At 40.2% G+C, this 18,827-nt stretch overlaps 2 protein-coding genes across 5 annotated transcripts; both read left to right on the plus strand.

Annotated features, from left to right (window-relative positions):
• The first annotated feature begins 1,849 nt into the window (after nucleotides 1-1,849).
• LOC119741937 (DET1 homolog) lies at nucleotides 1,850-6,076 on the plus strand. Its single transcript, XM_038217895.1, has 3 exons — nucleotides 1,850-2,315; nucleotides 3,468-5,069; nucleotides 5,607-6,076. Exons 2-3 carry the CDS (start codon nucleotides 3,520-3,522, stop codon nucleotides 5,797-5,799), a joined length of 1,743 nt encoding a protein of 580 aa, XP_038073823.1. The 5' UTR covers nucleotides 1,850-2,315; nucleotides 3,468-3,519; the 3' UTR covers nucleotides 5,800-6,076.
• Nucleotides 6,077-8,904: 2,828 nt separating this feature from the next.
• Nucleotides 8,905-17,011, plus strand: LOC119741938 (adenosine deaminase-like protein). Of its 4 annotated transcripts, none has more exons than XM_038217896.1 (9): nucleotides 8,905-9,100; nucleotides 10,057-10,235; nucleotides 10,912-11,060; nucleotides 11,854-11,935; nucleotides 12,134-12,260; nucleotides 13,142-13,222; nucleotides 13,659-13,794; nucleotides 14,242-14,342; nucleotides 15,346-17,011. In XM_038217896.1, the coding sequence occupies exons 1-9, from the start codon at nucleotides 9,062-9,064 to the stop codon at nucleotides 15,538-15,540; spliced, it is 1,089 nt and encodes a 362-aa protein (XP_038073824.1). In that variant the 5' UTR covers nucleotides 8,905-9,061; the 3' UTR covers nucleotides 15,541-17,011. The 4 variants fall into 4 exon arrangements, with proteins under 4 accessions (XP_038073824.1, XP_038073826.1, XP_038073827.1 ...); XM_038217898.1 differs by having other exon boundaries at nucleotides 8,908-9,100; nucleotides 10,057-10,211; XM_038217899.1 differs by lacking the exon at nucleotides 8,905-9,100 and adding an exon at nucleotides 9,175-9,360.
• The last annotated feature ends 1,816 nt before the right edge of the window (nucleotides 17,012-18,827 follow it).

An 18,827-nucleotide genomic window follows, 5' to 3' on the forward strand; every position in this document is an offset into this window, starting at 1 on the left:
GATTGTTCCAGCACAGAAATAAATTGTCCTTTGTCCATTAATCGTTTCCTTATTACTCCATGAATCCAAAAGGTTTGCAATCAACTACAAATTGGAGGCAAATTGCTCCCAAAACGAATCCATGTTTCTCGGGCCCTACACTGCTCTGACGATCTCCGCAGTTCCCACTGGTATAACAGGGAATCAAGGCGATTTCCGACACAGTACCCTGGAGCGGCTTAACAACTACAGTCTGCGAATGGTTTTCAAACTTTACTTTACAGTGACGAATCTTTGTCTGGCCTGCACGTACACTCGTTGTGATTTCGTATTCAGGAGACGGGACTCGGACCTTTTGCAATTTTCTGCCTTATTTCCCCTTGAAAAAATCCTCCAGAGCTACGAATCAGTAAAAGAAGATGATTTATTCTGCAATTAAAAGCAGGATTCGATTTTTAACAATAAACAGAGAAAACTTGTGAGAGAATGAAAATATTTGTTAACCCTCCTATGGAAACATGCATTGTCAGCCTGGTTGGTACTTGGGTCAATATTGGTCAAGACTCCCATTGGTTTGTACACAGTATGCCAGGAGGTGAGATACAAACATTTTGACCATTGGTGACCTCTTAAATAGTAGAAGGTTAATTAATGAGTACTGCGAGTGCGTTTCAAACTCATGACCAGTCATGACACCGCGCTTATCAGTCTAACGCAGGAAGCTATCGAGCCACGAGTTCGCTCGAGTTGGTATGGTAATTAATGCATTGTGTTTGTAATTCTTGGGGATGGAAGACGTCATTCGATGAAAAAATCTATTCATTTGCACACCACTTTTCATCAGTTGCTATGTATGCATTACCATGCAGGACTCCAGACTCAAGAACTATAGAGTTTCAAGAACATAGGGGAAATAGTTCTATACCTGGACATTACATGACACCCTGTGCACAAATGGTCTGAAAAATTCCAATATCTCTCCTGCTGAATTTGACTTTTTAGGACATGTTATCGCTTTCTTAGAGATGTTCAAATCACAGCGGGGCAGGCACTGTTATCAAATTACCCCATAATTTTCCTCATACATGAAAACACTGGCAATCACTACATTATTAGGAAATTAGTTTTCCTGCTTCTAAGCATGCCAAGGGCAAGGTTCAAAATTTTATCAATCCAAAATGAAAAAGGTCCTACTGGCTACTTTTTTAAACAGCTTCTAATAAGGTAGAGGGCTCCTGAGCAACTCTTTCATTCACCGCATAATGGTGATCAAGGAATTGGCACCGTGCCATGTACCGTGAAGTTAGAACGTGCAAGGCACGCTGAATTGCACGGCACTGACCAAACAACACAACAGACCAAAAGCCGCGTAGGAACATCGTAATTTCTACCCCATCGGCCACCTCCAACCAAGATTAACTGTTTAAATTAATTAAAAATTACCACACGGCCATTATTTTGAGAGAAGTCTGCTTTATCATGTAAATTAAAAAGGTCAGTTTTGAGTAATAAAAACACCCTTGACTCTAATTTGATCTCAAACTAAACAGAGGCCCTACAGTCTACACTACAAATCACCCACAATAATGCTGGACCGAGCCGAGTTGACAACTGAACCGAGCTGGCTCGCGCGCAACTGCTGTGGGACCGAGTTGACACCCACGTACATTTCATCAAGCCAGGCACAACGCCGCACGGTCAACAACGCGTGGGTTGGTTGGTACCTCCATGTCAACGGCCCTAAAATCCTTCTTTGTACTATAAAATAGGGTCTAAAAATATTTTTGTTACTTTTAAACAAGTGCCAATATTATGCATCAATCACAATATTATATTTAACAAAATTAGCGTTTGCAAACCTGCATTTTATACGTGGAAAATACTTACCATGAACATCCGAACGAGGAAGTACACGGGAAAAATACACACAAAGAAAGATGGCATCGCATCATATGCATTAGCTAGTGCGCATGCATTAACGCATGCAAAGCGTAGTGAGCAAATATAAAACACTAAGCCCGCGTGATTTACCACAGTCATATATTGTTAAATTTTAATGTGGAAATGAGAAGTAATGCGTATCACATGAAAAAGATATCGTACAATTTACATTTAAAAAATGTTACGAATATTTTGCCTAGTTTGTTTTTAAACTGAAATTAATACTTCGATTTTATTTTCGACTTTTAAATTTAATCCAAAAATTATGTGAGACTATGGTAAAATCTCATTCAACATGGCTGCCTCCACAAAGTATTTTTCTGTCCATACTGTAGTGACAGTGACACGTTAAGTCACGAAGAGGTCAATATTTTCAGGTTGGCACGTGAGAAAGTGTAAGAAACTTTTGGATTTCTCTGGATTGTTTATTGCTTTCCTCTATTTCTGTCTTTGGAAACTCAGATGCACGACTTGAGTTGAGTGCGAGTTGTTCTGGGGAATGAGTTGACTTTAATTGGGTACGAGTTGACCTTGTACGACTACGAGTTGACAAAATGTTGACCTGGGTATGGGTACGATCAATTGAGTTAGACTTGCGATTGAGTTAGACTCGAACACTCTGAGGCTTACATCACATGATAATTTGGCTGGTTTTAATACTTGGATGGAACGGTAAACGAAGCAATTATGCGCCCATCAATTGAAAATGATACAAAAACATACGGTGCCACACAGCTCTGCGTGTGTACATTAATCCCCATACTGTATCGCAAATTAATTGCCACATTGCCACTAAGAGTGGATTTTTTAAACATTCAATTTAGAATACTTAAAGCTTTAGCACTTGATAGAATTAAGTGGGCATCTTTGCAGCAACTACCGTATAGTCGTGTTCCCTAACGTGGCGCACTTCAAAGCTTACCCAACTTTCCTCGTGTAGTGTTGCCAAACCTCTTTGTTGACAAACCTCAAATTCATGCAGTGAAATACTGGTACTTTAACCTTTTTAATGCTTGCTATTTAACCTCTGTGAACAATTTCGGTTTCATAAAATTTAATCCGAAATGCAAAAACGGTCGCGTCCGGAAATTGGGCACAAATTGGCGGAGTGTTCCCTAACGTGGCGCACTTGAATAAATCTCAGAAAATTCCAAATTAACATTTAAGAATTTCTGTAAACTTGATAAATTCTGATAAATAATTTTTATCTTTACTTACAAACCCAGCAAGATGTTTGTCAGAAAATTATTTTCTTATTTTTCGGGGCATTTTCAAAGGGTTCACTTTGCACTTGAAAATAAAATCAGAAAATCACGCCAAAATAATTTTTTATTTTAACTTTGTAACGGGTAAATAAACTCGCGATTTATGAACGGGAGTGTTTAGAACTTGATGAAATTTCACTTTCTGTGAAATTTCAGTTAAAACTTTTGCTCTAGCTAGGGGCTACAGGCGAAAAATAAAAGTGCGCCACGTTAGGGGCCGCGCCACGTTAGGGTACATCAACAATACATACTAAAGTTGTTGTTTTTTCTGGTTTTACTCAGGATCAACAGATTTTCTGTGTTTCAAGCCATGTCTTCGTAACAACTATGAGGTATGACAACTCCAAAAGAAATCTCACAAAATGGGTTAATAAATAGTAACAACTGCAGTGGCCTTACAGGGAAGACTGATAAACAGAGTGTAAATCTGCCAGAAGAGGATTTTATCCGCCCTCGGAAGATTCCTCACCAGAACATAGTGTACCGACTTTTCCACCGGCAAACCCATCGTTGTAAACCAGGCACTCAATTCCATGTCGCCAGGTCCTTTCACCAAAACGTGTTTCCCGGGTTCACTGTTGTGAATGTTGAGAAACCGCCCTGCTTCCTACGGAAGTTCTCTCCAGACGGGAAGTACTTCATTGCCTTTTCTGCTGACCAGACATCTCTAGAGATTTACAGATTCCAGGGGCCGGCTGCCGCGTGTGATCTATTGCAGAGGATAAGCAAGAAGGCTCCTGTGGACGTTGTGGAAGCGCAAGGCATTCGCGGTCAGCTCTTCCAGAGGTTTTTCGCATTGCAGCATGTCGTCAGTGTTGCCCCCAATGGGGAGCACCTCAATCGAGAGTGCAGCCTGTTCACAGATGATGGACGCTACGTCATCGTGGGATCTGCATCCTATGTCCCTGAAGAGCCGTACCCTCATTTCTACGACGTCTACCGGAACAATGAATCTGTGTCTCCGAATCCACGTTCCCCACTGGAGGACTATTCCTTGCACCTGGTTGACCTGCAGCTAGGAGTTCTTTGTGACTCCCGGACCTTCAAGTGTGACAAGGTCTTTCTGTCCCACAATCAGGGCTTGTACCTCTACAAGAACATACTTGCAGTCCTGTCTGTCCAACAGCAAACTATTCACATCTTCCAGGTCACCCCAGATGGCAATTTTATTGATGTACGGACTATTGGTCAATTCTGCTATGAGGATGATGGCCTTGTGCTGTTGGCAAGTCAGGAAGGTGGCCTTCTCCCGCCCCACCCTTCCCTGGCTCGACCCTACCGGGATACCTCAATTAACTCCTTGAAGCATCGTCTCCTTGTGTATCTGTGGAGGCAAGCCAACCACCAAGGCACCCCAGGAGCCATGCGCCGCTTCTTCCAATACTTTGACTACTTCCGCTGGCTGCGCATGTGGAAGATCCAACTCCTGGATGAGAACCATCTGCTGATCAAGTATGCCAGCGAAGACGTTGTGACACTCAGGACTCAGGACCCCAACTCACAGCCTTCCTTCTTTGTTGTCTACAACATGCTGACCACTGAGGTGGTAGCAGTCTTTGAGAACACATCAGAGGAGCTCCTGGAGCTCTTTGAGAATTTTTGTGATCTTTTCCGCAATGCCACCCTGCACGCTCATGCCCAGTTTACATGTTCTGCGTCCAGCAACATCTACGCCAGGCAGATCCAGAGGAGGTTTAAGCACACCATCATCAACGCGAGGTACGGTGGACACACAGAGGCTGTCAAGAGGCTTCTAGCCCAGCTCCCAATAAGCTCGCAGTCATACAGTAGCAGCCCTTACTTGGACCTCTCACTGTTCAGCTATGATGATAAGTGGGTGTCAGTTATGGAAAGACCTAAGGCATGTGGAGATCACCCAATCAGGTAGGCTTTAGGTCTGCTCCGAATGTTTCAATAAACACCCATCGAAATGCTCTAGTGCAACCTGAAGCATGTAAAGGCTTATCTACATGTATTATTCAATAAGATTTCCAGTTTGGCAGACTGGCTCATCCTTTTGTTGTGTTGGAGTGTTTGAGATTTGTTGGAAAACTTCATCTGTACCTCAGTACTTAGGGAGAACAGTGCTTAAAGCACCTCTCTTTTATTATCATATACTTGACACAGCCATCTTGACTGAAGATACTTGGACATTGGACTGAGCAGCAAAGTCACAAAGTGAATTGAGCATAGACTACATGGTATATGTTGAGGACATGCAGTCTTGACGACTTGGTCCAAAAGGCTACACTCAATTGGACTCAACAACATGCTCCTAGTACAAATCCACATAGACTGTATAATCCACTCTAGTTTAGTGTTCCAAAATAATCTTCCAGGACCCTTATCCATGCCTATACAAGCATGATTATTTTATAAGTCCTGACGTTTGTTTATTCGGCTCTTGTTTTCTTTACAAAGGTTCTATTCTCGAGACTCTGGCATCTTGAAGTTCAAGATCCATGCAGGGATGCTCGGCCGACCGTCGCCACCCTCAGCCCGCCGCCTTGTTGCTTTCACCTTCCACCCATACGAGCCCTTTGCAATATCGGTCCAGCGCACCAACACGGAGTATGTGGTCAACTTTCACGTTAGACATCAGCCCATTGACTAGATTTGATTTGTACCACAGCCAAATGCTTGTCTGATCCTCAACCCTCCCAGATCCTATAAATCCGTCAGGAGGTTTAGAGGAATTTGCAAGACTGATAAACAAGGAACAGCCAAGTTACTCTTGCGTTACATGGGGTGTGATTCCCCTTGAAATATATATAAAGGTTATGAAAAAGTCATGCAGGTTTCCTACACGGCAATGTTGTAGTTCAGTCCAACACAAGTCCTTTGACAAGTCCCTTCACGAGTCCGTTCATAACTTCAGTCACAAAAAAAAATAAAAAATTCAGTCACAAAAGACACAAGTAACTAGATGAACAATGACAAAGGAATGCTTTTGTAACAGTTCACTTGAATGCTTTTGTAACTAGTGACTTGACTTGAGACTGAAGGACTTAATAATGAAAGGTTTGCGGAAACACCATGTGCGAATAATTTCTCAACTAAGAGAATGGTTCTGAAAAGAACCAGAGGTATAAACTTGACGTTCCGGTCAGTATGCTCTGACCGTCTTCAGGAGAGTGCCGAAACTCTAAGAAAGTAAACACTTCAGTAGCAAAGCGAAATCGATGAAGTAGCAAAGCAAAGTGTTTCTTTCTTAGAGTTTAGGCACTCTCCTGAAGACGGTCAGAGCATACTGACCGGAACGTCGAGTTTATACCTCTGGTTCTTTTCAGAACCATTCTCTTAGTTGAGAAATTATTCGCACATGGTGTTTCCGCAAACCTTTCATTATTTAGTATCTCCACCATGCAAAGCCTCAAATCTTACTTACTGAAGGACTTGTGATGGACTTGCAGGTACTTGCAGAGACTTGTGATGGACTTGACTACATGTACATTGTACAACACTGCTTTACAGGGGAGGATTTCGTAAGATAAATTAAAGTTCCTGCCAAAATGCATCTAGGTTTGAGAAATATCCAAAGGAAAGCAATGGTAGCATTTTGTGCAAGGAAACTGTTGCCATGAAACTGCTGCGACATTTCAATAAAATCCTTGAGTAATTTTTCATTTCTTGCAACGCTTGAGTGACTTTCTTGACTTTCTTGCCTGTAGACAATCCGGTCGCATTACTGTACACGCCCATGGCCCCCTTAACCCATTTGCACAGAATATTTGTGATAAGATGCTCAAGTTATAACATTTCTTGTGTGGTCGCTAGCAACTGCCCTCTACACCAAAGGGTCAAGTGGTGAAACCATTGTTCATGCTATTGTTGAAAGAATGTGCCCTGTGACAGTTTATTTGAACAATAGCTAGCACAATGCTTTCGCCATTCGCCTTGGTGATAGAACTGATTGGTCTGCACAACTACATTGCCATTATTTGCCAATAGCTACATACAATGGGGGAGGGATTTTAGTGCTGCTCAGCTAGCAGATCATGGGCCAATTTCACGGCGCTGCTAAGCACAAAAATTAGCTTAACACAAAAAAAGTCTGGCTCATAAAAGCAGGTTACCAGCCAAAACTCCACGTGATTTATATTGCTTGTGATTGGTATTCAGCTGTTGTTTGCGAAGCATGAAAATCACATTGAGTTTTGGCTGGTAACCTGCTTTTAAAAGCCAGACTTTTTTTGTGCTAAGCAAATTTTTGTGCTTAGCAGAAATTGGGCCCACATGTCTGCATATCAACATGAACCAAGAACCAGGTACAGTACCCACCTCAGGCAGTTTGCAATCGAATTGTCAATACTCTACTATTTTTTGTGAATGCCGCCACAGCACAAAACTTAAATCATCCACTTCATTAGCTCCGGCAACATTATCCTTAATTAAATTGTGTCAGGTTTGTGTTGGATATCAACAATTAAAGATTTATGCCTAAACTATCTCGTGATATACTAACCTTCATTTTGGTGCATAAGTTCAGCAAAATTGAAATTAGAAAAACTGGTTCTTCCAAATTCCATCTCGAGTACAGTACACAAATGTCATTTTTCAATTTGCATATTTGTGTCTTGGCTTGTAAGACTTTGCCTTTAAATTCATTGAAACTTGTTATGTATAATTTAAAAGTTTGTCAGTATGGGGAAAATATTTGCCTGTGCAATTTCTGTTTTTGTCTGCTTTTTTGCACAGCTTTTAGTAGCATACATTTACATGTGTAATCGTGACAGAGTTGAACTTCAGATCCCATGTATACGTACATTGTACATGTATTTAGTTCACATCCTTAAGTGGCAACCAAAAATGTATTCTTCGTATCAAATATATGTGTGAGTGCAAACACCCTTTTTGCATGTCGTATAAAGTTTCTCTGAGAGGCTAGCATATAATGTTGAAAACAGCTTTAACTGCATGAGTGATTTGTTTCAATGTGTTTGTGCTCGTCCAGTTTCGCCACATATTTATATATATTTTGTCTTTGTGTTTCTGAATGTGAATAAAAAGAGTTCAAAACTGCCAAATGATCTATAAAAGCTTTTTTTTTTCAGGGGAATGTTTAGTTATGGCAGTTTTTATTCGTATCCTGTATTTACTGGCACGTGTTCATGTAGATCTAATTTCAGTGTTACTCAATACCCATGTTATTATGGGATATACAAGAACCTGCTCGCTCAGAGCCCATTTGTTGCCCTTGTTTGAAGGGTCCAAAACCGGTAAAAATTTGGGCCAAAAAATCCGTCAGTTGAGCTCGTGAATAAAAGTTAAACACTCAAATTATTCTATATTAGAGAGTTCTGAGAGCCATGGAATTGGGGCATTGAAGACATAATGGCACTGTATATCTGGTCTGGACTTGGGGCTTCCAATTCTGAGCATTTTGGATACAATTGGGTCCGAAAGTGGGGCTCTTTAGCCATGTTGTGGAGGGATCCTTTTTCAAAATGGCTACCTTTCCAGTTTTGGAAGTATCATTGGTTTAAGGGGTGGTCTTCTTTGGGTGATAATTTCTCCAAAAAGTCAATGGTCAACCCACCAAAAATTGAAAAGAAAATGAAAGATGACATGTTCATAATTATTTGTCTGTGCAGCCTGAATACCTGTGAGAGTTATGGGTATTTTTAAAAGAATGTTGAAGCAACGGGGATTTAACACTGGTGGCTATGGGAATTTTTATACTGGGGTACTAGGTACACCCAAGAGATTAAATAACGGTCCCATTGAATGCTGCCCTCTAGTGGTAAAAGTTGGTGATTTACAATATGGCAGCGCCCATGTCAACCTTGGCAATGTAATAAAGTGGGTTGGGCCAATGAAATAATCATATTGAAGTATTAATAGTTAAAATAATACTTGATTTGGTATTTACAAAAATGGAAGTTGAGGCGTTTTACAAGCGTCTACCTAAAATCGTAAGTATGGAGGGGATTGCGGTATCATATTAAGCTAGACCACGGAGGAAGGAAAAGACACCTTACTCCTTAGCCTTAGGCTTACCTCCATGATTAAGTGGACGTGGTAGCATGCAGTATGGTACGTGACAAGCAATGCAGTTTAAGCACAAACCTATGGGGGCCTCACTTCACTTATGTACTATTAATGCATAGAGTATAAGAAATATATACCACTGCACTACCAGACATCAGCTGGCCCAGAGGAACCATTGTGATTGGTCAGTATTGAAGGGAGAAGCTTAAAATCTTGATTCGGATTGGTCAGTATTGGGAGGGTCATAATAATATGCATATTCATGAGTTTTAAATGAAAGTTTTGAAACTGATAACAGTGGTACGGTAGGCCTATCTTAAAAGGGATTCCTCAAAACTGTCTTCAAGATGATAAGCTTTAATTTATGATTTTTAAATTAATAATGTGCGAAAAGATGATCACTAAATTCTTTAGATATTACAGGAGGGATCAAATGAAAGTTTTAAATGGTTCACAGCCTAACAACTACCTGGTTTGTTTGTCCATGGAGCTATAGCTCCATGGTTTGGCATCCATACCAACATGCATCCGGGAATATTGAAAATGTTTATTAGTATTAACTTGAGTATTTGACAGGATTATACTGCATGTACAACCAGTAGGGCCTCGTGCAGAAAGTGTGGATCTCTGCAGATCCTGAAAAAATAGTGATAAATTAAAAAAAACAATTTCCTGACGCCTCTTTGGTGGTTGTGAAAGTCAGAATTTTCTAATAAATTCAGGAGATTAAAATGTCTCTTGTCCCAAATTCATGTTTTAAAACATATTTGCAGACCATCATCAAGATTACAAAGGTGAACAAAAAAAATTCTACCCCAAATGACAAACTGCTGCTAGAATTCTGATTTTCATTTTAATAATGTTATTTTGATTTGCTCAGGAGTTGCATGCACACATCAATGGTTCCATAAGTACGGAATCCATTGAGGAACTACTGGCAAAGAATCAGGAGAAAGGGAGGCCGCAGCCAGACATTGAAGCACTACGGCAATGGAAAGCTAAAGTGGAGAATGGAGAACAAATGACACTGGATGGGTACCGAGAAAAAAATATTAAAATGTATTTTCTTGTGTTTTTTGTATGACTAGCTAGTGTTTGTCACTGCCAACAACTTGAATATTAGGCCAATTAAACAAATAAACCAGTTTCTCGTCCCACCCGCTTCCTTTCTTCACGCCTGCTTTCCTTATTTTTTTTTTTTTTTTTTTTTTTTGTAATCATACATTTGCAATATATTTAGATATGTAGTTTTTTTTTATGTGTTCCAGCAAAATTTTGGCTTTGTATGCAAGTTCAAATTTGGCAGAAAGGGCTCCTTTAGACATAAAAGTATCAGCAAAAGAGTCAAGAATATGGAAGAATCCATCTTGGAAAATTGGCCATCTTGAAAAAAAAAGGGCCACCTCCTTTTTTTTTCTCAAAAAGACCAGACGAGAAAATATTGTTAACTTGGCCTTAAGTCAGAGAATGGCACTGTTTTCGGTGCACTGTCAGTGTGTGAACACACCACGGTGAGAATCTGGGCTAGTCTACTTATTCTTCGAGAGCCTGCTCCCTCTGACATAAGTTGATTTTTTTTTCAGCCCCTGCTTTGTTTTGATGTTTTGTCCTAAATCTGAGCATTGCTGATGCAATTCTTCAGGCTTACATATTGTTCAAGCTTCCGTGTCACTTTCTCGGAGCATTCTAAAAAATACTTGGCATTTTAGGTTCCATTTTCTCTCTTTCCCTGCAGTTGCTTTGACATGTTCAAGTTGATCCACCAGCTGGTTGACAATAGTGAAGCAGTTGCCATAGTAACCCGCAACGTCATCCGGGAGTTTGCTGAGGACGGCGTCAAGTTTCTTGAGTTGCGGAGCACACCACGAGATGTGCCAGAAACTGGTAAGTGACAGAGATAGAAAGTGTTGTAGTCAAGGCACTAGTGATAGATCACAAGTACATCACAAGTCTGGTCACAATTACTTATGACAAATCGCAAGTACATCGCAAGTACTTGTGATGGATCATCAAAGGTCTGGTTACAAAATCTTGTGATGGATCACAAGTACATCGCAAGTCTGGTCACAAGTACTTGTGATGGATCACAAGTACATCACAAGACTGGTCACAAGCACTTGTGATGGATCACAAGTACATCACAAGACTGGTCACAAGCACTTGTGATGGATCACAAGTACATCGCAAGTCTGGTCACAAGCACTTGTGAAGGATCACAAGTACATCACAAGTCTGGTCACAAGCACTTGTGATGGATCACAAGTACATCACAAGACTGGTCACAAGTACTTGTGATGGATCACAAGTACATCGCAAGTCTGGTCACAAGTACTTGTGATGGATCACAAGTACATCACAAGCCAATGCAGTCTCCAGTAAATCGCAAGTCAGTTAAGAAGTTCACTCACAAGTAACAGGGAATGAACAAAAACAAAGGATTGTCTTTCTCTCTGTTCATTTGAATCGACTTTGAATCGACTTGGGATTCGCTGACTTGTGAGTCACTTGCGATGAACTTATGAGGACTTTTGATCCATAAGAAGTATCTTTACTTCAATGCTGCTCTCCCCCCACACTGTTTTGTCCATTACTGAACTCCATCACAGATTGGTGAAGCCAAGAATATGGTAATATCCTGTATAGCAAATCATTTTTATTTTTTTTTTTTAATACATAGGAATGACAAAGAGGAGTTACATCGAAGCAGTATTGTCTTCAATAAAGCAGTGCAAAGAGGAAGGCTCAGACATCACAGTCAGGTGAGTGCATTATAAGCACCAGCCAGGGCCAATTCAGTGGGCTTTTTCATCAAAATTTTGAAAATTTGCTACGCGTAGAAAACTTTTCCATTAGTGGGGATTATGATTATGCAAACTGTCAGAGCCCACTTAAGAAGCCCATTTGTGAAAGAAGCACCCTCATTATCTTGTATTTTCCCCTCGTTCCTTCATTCCCAGATTTCTGTTGACGATTGACCGGGGTCGCGACCTGCAGACTGCCCATGAGACCGTCCAGCTTGCCAGAGAGTACCAGGCCACTAGCGATGGAGTTGTAGTCGGCATCGACTTCAGCGGTGATCCTAATGTACATATTGCAATAGAATGCTCCAAATGTTACGCATGAGAGTTTGAGCTTTTATTTTTATGGATAAGGATTCCATACATATGCCACCGATGGTGAAGTACAATCCTTACATGTGTACAAGCTACAAGTTAGTGAAGTTTTAGTAAAAATTGATTTTCGTTGCAAAATTCCATTTACATGCAGGAACCAGTGCATACACACAGGGTTTGCTTTATACATGGTTGTCATGAGGGAGCCAATCAGTGTCTTATACAGTGCTAATCATACAACTCATGCAACTCATATGACACAAGTACACGTACAAGGGGAGTCAGGTTGGCGTAGCGGTACTTTCCTCGCCTTCCACCGCTGTGACCCGGGTTCGAATCCTGCCTGGGCCAATATGTGGATTGGGTTTTCAGTCCCTACCTGATTCCGTGGGTTTTCCTCAGAATATTCTTCTGGGCTTTTCCTCCCGCCTCTAAAACTGTAACTTCTTCTCATTGTGTTCTCTCCAAAGGTTTCTTCAGGCTTGCGAGCTACAGTGCCTAGGGCGCTTTTGAGGAATCCTTGGTTTCATTACCAGAAATGATTAATAATAATAATAATAAAAGACCCAGCCATAATAAGCTTTCGAACAGAGATCCGTATTGCAATTTACACAATAAAAACTCATTTGAATCTTCTTTTCTAAAGAAGTGTAAGCATATCCTTGCAAGTTTCCATGAGGTTTGGCTTATAGACCCAAGCTTCTAGCCAAACCTGCTTCTTTTTCAGAATATTCTATATCCATAAGGTACATACTTACACATACGTTGCTAAGGGGGCATGTTGGGGGCATGTTGTCAGCATGAACAAAGATTGTCTCAACTCTCTTCCTTGTGCATTTTTTTTTTAAATAGAAGAATGATGCAAGGCAGTACATACCTGTGTTGCAGGAGGCAAGGAAGAGCGGTCTTAAACTAGCAATACACGTAGCAGAGGTGAGTTGCAATCTATGTGGAATGAGGTGGAGATTGGTACAAAATCACAGACTTTAATTTGTCTTAAAATGAAGATGAGCCTGGAGTTCACTATAAGATCAAAACAATAAATAAGTAAACTTGGAGTACAAGAGTCTAAAAGTGAGGGGGAAAACCCGATAATAGTCTGGTTTTTTTTTATTTGAGCCCTGGATGAAAGGTAGATTTTGTTTTCCATTTGAACCCAAGACACGGGGCAGGAATTAATGACTTTTTTTTCAGTGACAAGAAACCTACATTAACCTTTGTGACACCAAAGATTCCACAGCTGTGGAAAATTATTTGCTATTCACTTGAACTGTGACCCAATCACGACAAAGGTTATTTGATTATCAAGTACTAAGCAGAATAATGCAAGTTTTTGTTTGTTTAATTGATTGTTTTTTCCTTTGTATAGATTCCGAATGTAGCTGAAAACTTGTCGTTAGTTCAGCTGCCACCCGATAGAATCGGCCACGGTACTTTCCTTCAGCCGGAGGTCGGCGGATCAGAAGAGCTCGTGGAAACGGTCGGCAAACTCCGAACGCCAATAGGTAACGACACAAGATCCTATCTATTCCAGTAGATTAACAGGGTTAGACATAGTGGTTCTTTCCTCATTGTTCACCGCTGGTTAGCCAAGTTCAGATCCCCACCAAACACAGTATGAGTTGAATATACATCAGTGCTGGCCTGTTCAATTATGTAATTGTTTTCCTTGGAACCCACTACCTGATATTTTGCTCTCACACTTACTAAATGATATAACTACTGCATTTCCATTGAAAGCAGGGATTTAAGGGAGAAATATCAAGCATTAAATAGGTGTCTTCCAATAAATATAAAGACAATAATATACCAATTAGTTGTAGCTATGACAGTTAAGGATTAAACAAATATAGAGGGAAAATATAGAGGAGCTTTATTATTTTATTATTTTTCTAATTACTTATTTTCTTCTTTTAATTTGCTTTCCCCCCCCCCCTTTTTTTATATGACAGAGCTTTGTCTGACGTCCAATTTGGTTGGCCAAACAGTGAAATCCTTTGACATTCATCACTTCAAGTACTGGTACGAGCGAGGCCACCCGTGTGTCATATGTGTAAGTATCTCTATGTACTCTGAAGAGCATATTCACATTGTTTAAATTGGGTTTGATGGTGGTGTTCTGTAGCTTTGCTAAGTCTCAATTTTAGCGGGGTACTTGTTAAATAATAAGAGTTCTTGTCTTTATTGTAAAAAGATTCAGCCATTTGCTGCGGGAGATTAATTTAATCGACCGATCTAAATTGATTTGAATTGTATTGCCAAGTAAGTGTGAATGCACATAGGCCTAAATTCCTTGCTTACATGTGAATTCGCTCGTACCCCCTGCCCTGCAAACAGGGCACTGGGAAGGGCTGATGAGCTTCACAGAATCTTGGGAAGGAAGTGGGGATGGCATTCTGGGTAATTTATCATGACCTATGTATAATAGCATCTGGCTGCAGCTGTTTAAGACCGCAGTTAGCCAATGCGCACAAATGCTATCCGAAAACGTTCTCATAGAAATGCAATTCCATACCGGATGTGATTTCTTTTTCATTACGGACCGTGTGGACAAATCTGAGCGTGGCATACTGTGCAATTTTAACCCTTCGTGCATTTGAAATGGATAAGTTTTACAGATTTTCCTACATTGTTAAGCTTTTCAAGGACAAATAAGCATTTATGAATGGAAGTAAAAGAGTAGTGACTCGGTCTTAATGGCCGTTTAAAACCGTGCAGGGTCGTGGCCGTGATGATTCCGTAGGTCACGTCACGCAAAATAATCAGAGCTTAAATTCATCAGCCCTTCCCAGCATCCTGTCTGCAGTGCGGGGGGTACAGTGCGGGGGGCGAAACATGTGAAACACGCTTACCGTGAGCTCAACACATTTTGCTATATATTTAGTTCCTCTTTTCACTAACAGAAAAGCAGAGCTATAAAATTGGGCCACGATAAGCATTCTCAAATGTAAATGGATGAACTGCAGCATCCATGAAGTGGCAGATATGTGCCCTTAGGTCACTCATGACAGACCCCAATTGACAAATAAATTGCATACTATCTTATGTATTGACAGACTGATGACAAAGGCATATTTGCCACAAGCCTGTCCCAGGAGTACCAGATTGCAGCATCCACCTTCAACCTGACCCGGGAACAGATGTGGGAGCTTTCCTTCGGCAGTATAGCGTGCATATTTGCCGACGACGAGACAAAAGACCGACTAAGAAACCTGTGGGCCCAGGAAAGGTCCAAATTACAGTCTTCATAAACAAAACTGGTATAGGTTCCGATTCGTATGACGTCAAAGTACCACGTGAGCATCCGGTTTACCTGTGAACGGTCAACATTTGCAGTAGGCATTTGGTTCGACAGTAGGGCTTATTTTCACGTAAAATAACCGTGGATTCTTAGTACCTATTGGCATAATTCTCACTACCTGTGCCGTGTACGGTTGTCATAATCGTGCCGACCAAGCACTGGGCGTTGCTCCACATTTTTCACAGTTTTTACCATCCATCACAGCTTTAATGGCTTGCCTACTGCCTCCTGTTCGCAACGCTATACGATCTTTGCCTACTACAATGGCGACGCTGACTTTCCGGTACCCGGATGTAGGCTAGGTCACGTGGGTCAGTGGAGAGCCCTATTCAAGTATTTGTCAATTACAGTGTCGCAGCAATAGTATAGATCCCCAGATCTAGTTACTCCAATAATATTGGACGAAAAAAAATGTACACAATTTTATCTCTGTATTCAATATTTTCCATCAGGGTAAGCATTTTCCAATTTGCAATTCCAATGTAGTTAGTCCTTTTAAAAATGTAACTGGCAGTACACGTTTTGCCAAATTATCAATGGAGACTGTCGGCACTGGAGGAATATTATGTGCCGATCATATTCAATTTAGAGAATAAGTGTTTTCAAATTTTTAATCTGTCGTGTTGCAACAGTTGTAGTCTTATGGTACGATGTACGCTCTAGAAAGCAGCTGGTCATGTTTTCAAATCCCAACGATTAAAATCCAATCCGAGCCAATATGGTGCTCACAAAATAGTAGTGGTTGGAATAGTGAAAATGGCATCGAATAAAGTCACTAAAGTCCATGTGCGACGGATCAAATTTGAGGCTTTTGTTCTCGACTCAAGTCAGAGCCCTTGAGCATACAACTCTTTATTAATATGGACTTTTACTGTTGGTCTGTAATTAGAGCAGTATACACCTTTCCTCTGCTATTGTATTTAAATCAACTTGTTCTGTAAATAACTTATTTATTGACATGTCGCGAATGGAACTTGGAAATATACATGTACATGTATTACGTTGCTAGAATCTAACATGTAAGGCAGATAGATGAAGGGTTGGAAAGTTGTGAAGATGGCATTTGGATGGTTTGAATATGAAACATAGTTGATGGTTTGGTTTATGGGCATTTTGTGACAAAAAGGTCAAAGGTCAAGGTCAGTACAGTTGGAAATAAACTCGGGTCTCAATTTACAAGTAAATATACCTGTCACTATTTCGTTGTCATAAAGAATATGAATATCATTTTCAAACATCTCAGGTTTTCTTTAAGCATCAAGACATGCTGTTTATGTTATAAAATTCATATTATGAAATATATATAAATATGCTAACCCCACCTTCAAGTGTGTGTACCGTGTAGTATTGTACATATCGATAAGTAAAAGACTTTGTGTTCCTTGCAGAAACTCGCAATAAAGGCTGAATTAGTCAAATTAGCAAAAGAGTAACGTTGTGTTTTTGCAAAAAGAAGCACCGTTGGAAAGCACCGTTAAGAAGCACCGTTGGAAAGGCCTTATTTCGTTGATTGCTTCAAAATGACAGCTTGCCAGAAAGAATAATTTCACAGGCAGTCTTTCCCTTACTATCTTTCAACCAAGTATGTTTTTCAACAATAATTACGCCAGTTACTTTTTGGATAGCTGCAAATGATGGACTCTGGCTTTAATTCTCAAAATTCCAACTCGATATTTCCTAATTAACAATTTTCTTAACCCACATATCAAAAAATAAGGGCGAACCTTTTGGTTTCAGAGGTTCTCTCTGCAACATGAATATTTACTCACAAATATTTTGTTAATATCAGATCTTCACCATGACCAAAAGTATATGTATGAATTGGCGTGTAAACCCAAGTGTGCCAACATTGCATTATTCCACAGATAAGCAAACATAAATATTTATGCATGATTTTTTTTTTTAAAGCATATGTATTCACTATGACCAAAAGTAATGTATGGCAAAGAAGAAACCAGATAATGATTTAGTTCGCTTTAGGCAATCCTTCAGGGGTGTTATCAATATTTTATTTTTAAATTTATTTATTTAGTCTTTGTTACCCTGGCCTGCTACCCAAAATGTTTGCGTTGTATATTGTGTCTCTATGTGCTCTAACCTGAGAAATAACAAATGAAATGAAATGAAAGCCATGAGTTTTTACAAAAATATTTATACATAAATATTTATATGCAACTTGTGGTTTACATGGTGGACATGATAAATGAATTGGAGGTTTGCAGTAACACCATGTGAATGATATCTCTTTGTGAGTTGTGTGGTTCTGAGAAGAACCAGTTGGTTTAACTCAACGTTTAGAACAGTATGCTCTGCTCATCATCAGGAGACTGCCAGGAGACTCTTGCTGGTGCAAGTGTTTAAAGCTATAGTCCATCATTTGCAGCTATCTAAAAAGTAACTGGTGTAATAATTGTTGAAAAACATACTTGGTTGAAAGATAGTAAGGGGACTAAACTCCCTGTGAAATTAGTCTTTCTGGCAGGCTGTCATTTTAAAGAAATCAACGATAGAAGGCCTTTCCAACGGTGCTTCTTAGGACGCACCATAGGAAATTTAAATTAGTAGTTTGTTTTGTTTTGCAGCGAAGCGCGCAAGCATTGGCACGACGCACAAGCGCACGCAGTTGCTATAATTCGTCGGATCAGTGCGCGACATCGCGTAGCTGCAATCGGCTCAGTGAGAACGTGTCTCGAATGCTGAATTCAGGCCCAATTCAAAACATGATTCAGCAACCTTTGATTTGAAATCGAGATCCTAGAATGCTATTTTTCAAGTCTCGGAATATACAGCTGAAGCTGAGCTGAAACTTCATCAGGTTAGTTGTTCGGTACCCTTCTTTAGATTTTGAGCACTTTTGTTGCTTCAAATGAACAAAATGCACAAATTACAAATGATGGACTATATCTTTAAGTAGTGGATGCTGAGTCAGTGGACCGTTAAGGCGGGAGATTCTGGAACAGAGTGCTAAGTTCAGTGGACTGTCAAAGCGGGAGACCATAACAGGAAGCTAAAAATATTTATTGATACTTAAATATTTTGTTAAAATCAGGAGGTACTGTAACCAAAAGTAATCTTTGAACTGGAATGTTGTCCTGAGTTTTCCACAGTATTCCACAGATAAGGCTGTTAATAAGTTGTGCTGTATTGACTTGTACACATTGTACTTTCAAACTGACTCTAATACAGGAATAGTAGTCCAAGTGTGTGGGACACTGTGCATGTGCGTACTGGTTCTTG

The sequence above is a fragment of the Patiria miniata genome, unplaced genomic scaffold (genome assembly GCF_015706575.1).
Source record: "Patiria miniata isolate m_02_andy unplaced genomic scaffold, ASM1570657v1 HiC_scaffold_5, whole genome shotgun sequence".
In the NCBI taxonomy this organism is placed as follows: Eukaryota; Metazoa; Echinodermata; class Asteroidea; order Valvatida; family Asterinidae; genus Patiria; species Patiria miniata.